General features: G+C 49.1%; 1 protein-coding gene across 5 annotated transcripts in view; it reads right to left on the reverse strand.

The window, feature by feature from the left end:
- RAB44 (RAB44, member RAS oncogene family) overlaps positions 1-9674 on the reverse strand; it is a 34049-nt gene that overhangs the window by 14131 nt on the left and 10244 nt on the right. For all 5 annotated transcript variants that reach the window (XM_040644678.1, XM_040644677.1, XM_040644676.1 and 2 more), the window contains exons 3-6: positions 3531-3642; positions 2340-2514; positions 971-1117; positions 208-298 (exon numbers count right to left, since the gene is read on the reverse strand). In XM_040644678.1, coding sequence (XP_040500612.1) covers positions 208-298; positions 971-1117; positions 2340-2514; positions 3531-3642 — 525 coding nt within the window. The remainder of the gene's footprint in view (positions 1-207; positions 299-970; positions 1118-2339; positions 2515-3530; positions 3643-9674) is intronic.

Consider the following 9674-nt stretch of genomic DNA (forward strand, 5'->3'; position numbering starts at 1 on the left):
GGGGGGGGGTGAGGGGGTGGGAGGGGGTGGGTTCTGAGGCGCAGCCCGCCCCACCGCCTCTCTCTGCGGAATGCCAGCTGCTAAGGGGGTGAGAGGACCTCCTCCCGCCGGCCCCCTGCTGCCCCGCACTGGCCAGGGCCCAGCCCCACTACTCAGCCGGCAGAGGCGTCCAGGGCTGGGGTCGGGGCGGGGTGCTGGGGGGGCCACCTCGGCCTGCAGCTGCTGCTTCTCGCGGCGGATCTGCTGCTCCATCTCGTCATAGAGCTGCTGGACCTCTTGGTGGTGCTCAGAGTCCCTCCTGGAAGGGGTGGCAGGGGGCGCTGGGCCGGGCAGCCGCTGAGCACCCGGGGACCCTGCTGCTGGCGGGGGTGGTCTGGGCCTGGGTCTGGAATCCATCCCGCTGCTCCCCTCACTCTGCCAGTGGTCACTGACCCCTGTCACCCTGAGAGCATTCATCCCAATAACAGCCCCCAACCCGTACGCCTTGACATTAGTCACCCTGATCCCGTCATGCCCACTCCTGTCACCATCACCAAGATGTTGGTTCCCCTGGCCCCATCGCATGGTCCCAATTGCCCCATCACTCTGTCCCCACTTCCTGCTGTCACCATCCCCAGCCCCAAACCCAGACCCCCTGGCAGGGCTCTGTCCACGCCCACCCTGGGGCCGCCACATGCTCTGTAATCTACAAGAGCAATGTCCCCGGAGGTGGGAGCCACAGTGGCCCTGCAGTGCGGCAACCTGCCCTTCCCACTCCCACTCAAGGCCCGTCTCTGTCCTCCTCAACAGGTCCCCTGAGCCATCCCTTCCTCCAGCTCAGCTCCGCCCACCAGCCGCTAGGCCTGCCATGGCCCCCTGGCCTCCAGGCTTCTGGAGCTGAGGGAATTCCATTCACCTCCAGCTAAAATGTAAGGAGCGCTACTCCATGCCAGACACCAGGTGACTGCCCCCACTCCCCGGCCCCACTCACTTCCTCAGGGTCAGCTCCAGAACCTCCCGGTCGGCCCGCACCTCCTGCAGACGGCTGCTCATTGTGGCCAGAAAGCCCTCCAGGCTGCCCGCCAGCTGGGGCTCCTCTCGCCGCAGCTTCACCCACAGCTGCCAGATCTCCTCCTGCCTGGGGAAGGGGGACAGCCAGAGATGAGCTAGGAGGTGGGACCCCGAAGCAGGGGGCCCGCTTCTCCATTGTAATGGCAACACTCCAAGAGACTTGGGCACCTGGGCCACAAAAATCTCTTTAGACCCCACAAGGTACAACTCCAGTTGCTGCCTCCTCCAGGAACCCTTCCCAGATATGCCCTCTCCCTTCTTGAACCCCCACAGCACGTTGTCTCTCCATGCTTTGGTGATGAATTGTGGCCGGGGCTGGGGGGTTGCTGGAGGAATTGGGAGCCTAACAACCCAGGGCTGCCATCTGCCTTCTCTCTTCTCCCACTCTGTAGCTGTGTGACCTTTGGCAACTCCCATGCCCTCTCTGGGCTTCTTTGTACAATGAGGAGGCTGATACCTGCCCGGTGAGGTAAGGTTGCTGGAAAATGAGACAAGCTCAGTGACAGCCCCAGCTTGGAGCCTGGCACATGGCTGGCTGCTTTCACATGGATTTAACTAAGTCATGAAGACAGATGCCAGAGGGCTGAGCCCAGATCAAGCTGCCAAGTGGCTAACGCTCCCCACCACACCCGCCCCGCCAGCCTGTACCCTAAGTCCCACCCGGCGTGCCCTACAACACCTGGCCCCGCTCCCTGAGAGCCTGTCCTCACAGAGCCTGAAGGTACACAGGCAAGGGTGAGTTATAGGCGGGGGTCCCCCTTCTCTGGGCCTGAGTGAACCCCATGAGCCCAGAGCCTGAGACAGTTGGAGGAAATGCCCTCCCTGCCTCCAAACCTGCCCAACCCAGGGCATCGCAATACCTGAATCCCCCATTAGGGGACCCTTTTTTGGTTAAGAAAGGCGCCCTCAGGCAGTCGTGTTTTTAAGAATGTGAGTACCCTTGGGAGGCGGATACCCCAGCCCGCTAATCCTGGGGAGCAATCATATAGGGCAGGACGGAGAGAGCGGGTGGGGGTGGGAGGGACTCCTTGAGAGCAGACACTCTCCACCCGGCTCCATTTACTCCCATAACTGTCCCTACAATTACACTGCAGCTGGAAGACAGATGTCAAAGTTTAGGCGGCCTGCCCACGGTCACACAGCTAACACGTGGCCAAACCGGGAACTGCGCTCGGCTCTACTCAGCGGCCTCCCACCTTGGCACCGTGTCCAGGCGAGTTCTCTGTCCCGCTGCCCGGCAGGGCCTGCCCCCCACCCCCACACCCCTCCACACGCAGCGCTGGCCTTACTCGGGGAGTGAGTGGCCTGCCCCCAGCTGCTGGACGAAGGCAAAGAACGCCTCCTTCTCCTCAGGGTCAGCCTCCTCCGGCACGGGGAAGCTGGTGGCTGCTGAGTCCCTCTTGGAGGACAGTGGCCTCTTTCTGTGGAGCCTGTGGGTGCTCAGGCTGGAGCCAAAGACGTTCTCTGCGGGACAGAGGGGACAAGAGGCAGCAGAGTGCGGTTGGGCTCAGCCCCCTGATCTCGCACTAGCCCTGCTCCGGCCCTTGGGGAAATGATTGTATCTGTGTTGGTCACATGTGTACAGGGCCACGTTCATACATTCATCACATCGTCCTTGGGAATCTACTCAAGGTAGACATTCTGCCCATTTTAGGAGCTCTAAATGCGGATTCCTGGCCTCCCTCTCCGTTGTCCCCCAAGCTTTTGGAGTCTCGGCAGACCTGAGAACTCTGGACTGCTTTGCAGACATTTAAGGCTGAGCTGTGCTTTTCAAGGTCTCGGCAAGGACCTCACACCTTCCATGCCCTGGGCGGGCAAGTCTAGCCGCATTGAGAAGATCAGTGAGACTATTGTGCCCTGCTGACCTTGGTCCTTTAGGTCCTTTTGGGCCTGTCTTGAGAACCAGGCGTTGGAGTAGCCCTGCCCAAAGTGGGGCAAAGGGCCTGGGAAGCCCCTAACCACTAAATGTCACCTTCTGCTGCTCCCTGGGGCCTGGAATTCCCTCCACCAAAGCCAGAACGTGACCTTTCTCAGGCAGAAACGAGGCCTGTGGTCTCAAGACCGGGGCTTGCTTAACATCTTGCTCAAGGGAGCCTTTTGTTGGGGAGAAGACAAGTGAGGCATCAGAAAGTAAGCCTACAGGCCTCCCTGGACGAGGGGGATGCTAAGAGGAGCACCCCACCCCCCTCCCACCACCCAGCCAATGAACTGCTCTTGTTAGTGGAAAGGTTGTGAGCGGGTCTCCTGGGCTAGAGTCTTAAGGCCCAGCCCTGTCTTAAACCAACTGCCTGCCCAAGCAGGCTTAGTATCCTTATCTCCAGAGCAATCTGCATCATCACCCATGCCCTGAACGCTCTCAGGGGTGTTGTGGAGGTCCCCTGTTGCCCTTCCTGTCAGCCGAGCGTCCCCGTACCAGGCACGCTGCACGGGATGCCTGGCTGGGCAGCAGGTCCCCAGAGGCCCTCCCAGGACAGACATACTGAGCCCAGAGCTGAATTCTTCCAGGGAGAGGCGTCCCTTCTGCTCCACATCGAGCCAGTCGAAGATCAGCTCCAGCTCTTCCTCACCGCCCAGGAAGCTGAACTTGGCCGCCTGCAAGGAAGAGGTGAGTTGGCACTGTTCCCCCTGGAAAAGACTCTGGGCCGCTCTCCAAAAAAGAGAGGTGTTTATCCTCAGACACCCCTACCTCCCCTCTTCCCAATTTTGGAATCCCAGCCCCAAGCTGACCCAGCGCCTATCCTGGAGGCTCCGGGACCCCACCCAAGATGGCCCCCTCAGCAGGGCCCTGAGCTCCCTCCACACCTCTCCCCTTCCTCCATCCAGCACCAGAACTTATCTGTTCTGAGTCTCATCCCTTTAGGATCCTAATAAAGGACAGGAGCTAATCCTCCCCAGAATGTGTTTATCGGTATCCAAAAAAAATTATCTGAAATTTGAAAGTAAGTCCAAAAGGTGGACAGCACGCTCTTTCGGCATTCCACAAGGGGCACAAGCCGCCCAGGCATCTTCTGGACCATAGGAGTGTCCTTCATTTCATCCCCTGGGACAGACTGGAGGTCCCAGACTAAATGGAGTCACTTATTAACTTGTCGATTTTGTCCGGGAGAGATGTACGTAATTTTTGTCTGCTGGGACAGATGACCTCAAAGATTCATGGTCTGTTGTACATTAGCCAGCTTCGAAAAATCCAGCTGAGCGGTCCCGTTCTAACACTTCTTTGTTACCCAGTTTTTAAAAATGCTCTTTCAACCATTCATGGCATCTCTCATTAATTAAGGAGCTAAATAAACTCTTTGAGAGGGATTTATTTTATTTTTGCCCATGGGTCATGATTTTATCTTTTTGAAAATTATACTTTTAAGAGTTTTGGAGGGGCGCCTGGGTGGCTCAGTCAGCTAAGTGTCTGCCTTCAGCTCAGGTCATGATCCTGGGGTTCTGGAATCAAGCCCTGCATCGGGCTCCCTGCTCAGCAGGGAATCTGCTTCTCCCTCTCCCTCTGATCGCTCCCCTGCTCCTGCTCTCTCTTTCTGTCAAACAAATGAATAAAATCTTTCTTAAAAAAAAAAAAAGAGTTTTGGAGGTTTCCTGCAGATGCCCCAGTAAACTCAGCCATCAGAACCGAGTAACATGGGTGCTGGAGAAGGGCCCCTCGTGGGCTCTAGAAAAACCCAGCACTTCCTTGGCTTTTGGAGAGAATCCCATGTGTGACAGAACTTCAGGTTTGCTATTTCTTTGGTTGTTGTTGTTTGTCTTTTTTTTTTTCTTGCTGATCCTGTGTTTTCATTTTTGGTGGCAGCACTGATGGGAAATTCAGTGTTATGAACTGGCCGTTGGTGACCTCCGTGGGATGCGTGATGGAGACCTCGTGCCTCTTGGTTGAGAGGCAACAGAAAATCTGATTTGCTGATCCTCGTTGGCAGCGGTGGTGTTTCTATGTGTGGTCCAAACTGGCGAAAGCATTTTGTACCCACTAGGAAGGAGAACAACTCTTGGCGCTCTGGACTGGTGAGTTTTGTGTGTGCGTGTTTCCTGAGTTGTGGATATGAAGCCACTGGGTCTGGGTATCTGCGTGTCTACGTGTCTGTAACTCAGAAAGGCCTTTAACTCTCCCGTGAGTATGAAATATTTTTCTACACCTGGAGGGTATTAATGACTTAGATACTGAGTCGCTCACAGGGGGTCTGTGTAGATCGGTTTGTAGAGACAAGGAAGTGCTTATATAAACCTACTGTTCCCCCAAATCACATACAATAAAGAACCTGGACTTCTGCTCCAAACGTGCTAGACTTTAAAAGAAACAATCCCTCCTCTGAGAAATTGCTAGCCCGGAAAACTTTGAAGGAGCCCGCTTAACTAATTCTCGTAAATCTTTGGATAAATTAGATTGGCATCAGGGGCGCCTGGGTGGCACAGCGGTTAAGCGTCTGCCTTAGGCTCAGGGCGTGATCCCGGCGTTATGGGATCGAGCCCCACATGAGGCTCTTCCGCTATGAGCCTGCTTCTTCCTCTCCCACTCCCCCTGCTTGTGTTCCCTCTCTCGCTGGCTGTCTCTATCTCTGTCGAATAAATTAAAAAAAAAAAATTAGATTGGTTTAGTAATTTTGCTTATAAAATGCAAATAATGGCTATCAGTGTTTTCTTTGCTTTATATTAACTATTTATAGTTAATTAACTGTAATAAAATTAAACATTCTGCTTTTTATAAGATCCGGATTTGTTTTATGTGAAGAAACCAGCTAATCTGCGTTTCTTACACTTCTGGTTTTGTCTTACTGATCAAATAAGCCAACATTTTCCTTACTTAATGTTTAAGGTAAGAAAAATGTAAATTTGTGCTCAACTAAATTGATGCATTACACAGTTCCAAGATCCGTAGGTAACTTTTAAAATGTGAATTAATATCAATTAATAAATAAATTTTGGCTACGTGGACAATTTCTGAGAAAAACTGAAACATTGATTGCTAGGCATAATTTCAAGTTTATATCCTTTTACTTCTTATTTTTACATGTAAGACAGCAGCTATAACTTTCGGTCATGTTAATGACTGAATTCATCCTTGCCACTTTTTTTTTTTAAGATTTATTTATTTATTTGAGAGAGTGAGCGAGCAGGTGGAGTGGGGAGAGGAACAGAGGGAGAAAGAGAGAAAGAATCCCAAGCTCACTCCCCACTGAGCACTGAGTCTGACCCAGGGCTTGATCTCATGACCCTGAGATCATGACCAGAGCTAAAACCAAGAGTCCAAAGGTTAAGCATCTGAGCCACCCAGGCACCTCCATTCTTGCCACTTTAAGTAGTCGTGCAAGGCAAAGCAGAGACTCAAGACTCAAGTAGATATTTGTACGTCCAAGTTCACAGCGGCGCTATTCACAGTAGCCAAAGGATGGAAGCAACTCAAATGTCCACCGAAGGATGAACGGAAAGACAAAATGTGGTCTATGCATACAGTGGAATATTGTTCGGCCTTAAAAAAAAGGAAATTCTGACCCCTGCTAGAGCATGAATGAAAGTTAATATATACTTTCCCACTTGAACGAGAGACCTGGAGTGGTCAAATTCATAGAGACCAGAAAGGAGAATGGAGGTTTCTGGGGGATGGGGAGAATGGGAGTTAGTGTTCAACTGGGACAGAGTTTCAGTGGGGGAAGGTGAAGATCTGGAAATGGGCGGCGGTGATGGTTGCACAACATTGTGAAATGTACCTACCACTGAACTGCACACGGAAGAATGCTTAACGCGGCAAACTGTGCGTTATGTGTATTTTATGACAGCTTTGTAAAAGATTGATTGATTTATTTATTTGAGACAGAACTCGAGGGAGCACGCACGAGCAGGGGGGAGGGGGAGAGGGAGAGGGAGAAACAGACTCCCTGATGAGCAGGGAGCCGTCGGGGCTCCTGGGTTCATGACTGGAGCCAAAGGCAGACGCTTCACCCCCTGAGCCACCCAGGCGCCCCTTTTATGACAATTTTTTAAAAAACTTGTGCGAGGCATATGTGGGCAGTAAAATGTGTTATGTGTGCGAGCTTTGCTAAGTCTACTGAAATGCTTGAATAACACAGCCAGTGCTCAGTGATTTGTATCCCAGATCTTTCTGTGAAATAGAGGTTAGTTACTTTGGTGAAAAGTTACAATCACGGGGGCGCCTGGGTGGCACAGCGGTTAAGCGTCTGCCTTCGGCTCAGGGCGTGATCCCGGCGTTATGGGATTGAGCCCCGCATCAGGCTCCTCCACTATGAGCCTGCTTCCTCCTCTCCCACTCCCCCTGCTTGTGTTCCCTCTCTCGCTGGCTGTCTCTATCTCTGTCAAATAAATAAATAAAATCTTAAAAAAAAAAAAAGTTACAATCATGGATGTTCGAGACTGTACTAGGACCGACAGGAACAGAGAGATCCAGCTGTGTCTGCAAGGAAAATGGGATATATTTTGACTTTCCAAAGAATAAGGAAGTGGTTTTGTCTTAAGGGTCTGATTGTTCCAGAGCATGAAAAGGGATGAAAATGCAAACCTGAATTGGATACAGACAGTTGTAGAGGGTTTGCTGAAAGGGAATTTTGGTTGCTTTGATTTATAAGACCTAAGTCTGAAAATAAGTTGCAAAACATGTTAACATTTTGCCAGCTGCCAAATTTGGCTCCGTTTTGATGGGTTTAAAAATAAATTCTTTTCTAAAATTGTGAAACTTTTACTGCCACATGTTATATTAATGCAAAACTAGAATTCAGCTCTCTCTCTATTAAAATGATAAATTGGTCATAGAGCAATGGATAAATGATTCCACATGTCAACAGAATAGATCTCTCTACTTATTTTGGCTTGATCATGTTTTCAAGTAAAAAAAAAAAATCTAAGTCACCTCTCTTGTGAAAGAGCTAAATATCCCTGTAATCACGTTACCTTCTTCTGTGTTTATATCAAAATATTTTATTTCATTGTCACTGTGATTCAGTAGGTAACCAAGAACTATTTCTCAGGCTCCTATGACCCCATCTTAATCTAGTGGCCAAAATCTTCTCTGCTAGCTCTTCTGATTTTGCCTTCCCAATGTTGTAAGATCCTAAATTTAGAAAAAAAAAAAAAGGATATCCTTCTCCGCATTTATTAAATACTTCACACTGTTATAAGAGCAGGGTGGGCAAGAAATAACAAGTGTCGGGGCGCCTGGGTAGCTCAGTTGTTAAGCGTCTGCCTTCGGCTCGGGGCGTGATCCCGGAGTCCTGGGATCGAGCCCCACGTCAGGCTCCCTGCTCCGCTGGGAGCCTGCTTCTTCCTCTCCCACTAGCCCTGCTTGTGTTCCCTCTCTCACTGGCTGTCTCTCTCTCTCTCTGTCAAATAAATAAAATAAAATCTTTAAAAAAAAAAGAAATAACAAGTGTTGGTGAGGGGGTGGAGAAAAGGCAACCCTCGTGCACTGTTGGTGGGAATGTAAATTGGTGCAGCCACTGTGGAAAACAGTATGGCGGTTGCTCAGAAAATTAAAAATAGAGCAACCCTCGTGATCCAGCAAACCCACTTCTAGATATCTACTCGAAGACAACAAAAACACTAATACGAAAAGGTATGTGTCCTGCCATGCGTGTTGCAGCATTATTACAATAGCTAAGGCATAGATAGAACCTAAATGTTCGTAGCTGGATGAATGGGTAAAGATCTGGTGTAGACACACATATATACGATGGAACATTACCCAGCCGTATAAAAGTATGAAGTCTTACCATTTGCAACAGCATGGATGGACCTTGAGGGCACTATGCTAAGGGAATTACGTCAGACAGAAAAAGGTAAATACTGAATGAACTCACTTATATGTGGAATCTAAAACCAACCAACCAACCACTAAACCGAAACATTGAGCTCATGAATACAGAGAACATATCGGTGGTTGTCTGAGGCAGGGGTTGGGGGGGGGGGTCAAAAAAAGTACAACTTCCAGTTATAAAATGAATAAGTCGTGGGGATGTAACGTGCAGCATGGTAACAATAGTTCATAATACTGAATTGCGTCTTTGAAAGTAACTAGGAGAGTAGATCTTGAAAGTTCTCATCACAAGAAAAAAAAATTTTGTTACTGTATGGTGAGGGCTGTTAACCGGACTTATTGTGCTGATCATTTTGCAACACGTACAGATATCAAATCATTACACCGTATACCTGAAACGAATATAATATTATGTCAATGATGACACAATAAGAAATACGTGAAAAAGTAATTTTCCAAAATTATAAGGAAATTCTCCAAATCTTTGATGCTGAAATATTTCTAACATTCTTTTGGGCACTATAGATAACTTATGAAGTATTTTAAAAGTTCATTAAGGTTGATTAATACAATAAAAAGGATTAATTAACACAGTTATGTTTGACACCCATTTCTAAAAGATAATGAGCTGATTATTATCAATAAAGAGAAATCTTGCAATATTTATTGCATGTAGATGAAAATAAAAACTGAGGGTTTAACCAGTAACAAAATCTGATATTACATATGGCTTGGGTTACGAAGATGGAGGTTAAATTTTCTTTTAAGTGTATATGTGTGTATATATACATACACATAGTTACATATGCATAAATACATATGATATATATAGTTTGGGTTGAAAAAAAACATCATGGGAAAA

This window comes from Ursus maritimus, unplaced genomic scaffold (assembly GCF_017311325.1).
Source record: "Ursus maritimus isolate PB19 unplaced genomic scaffold, ASM1731132v1 scaffold_30, whole genome shotgun sequence".
NCBI classification, from domain to species: domain Eukaryota; kingdom Metazoa; phylum Chordata; class Mammalia; order Carnivora; family Ursidae; genus Ursus; species Ursus maritimus.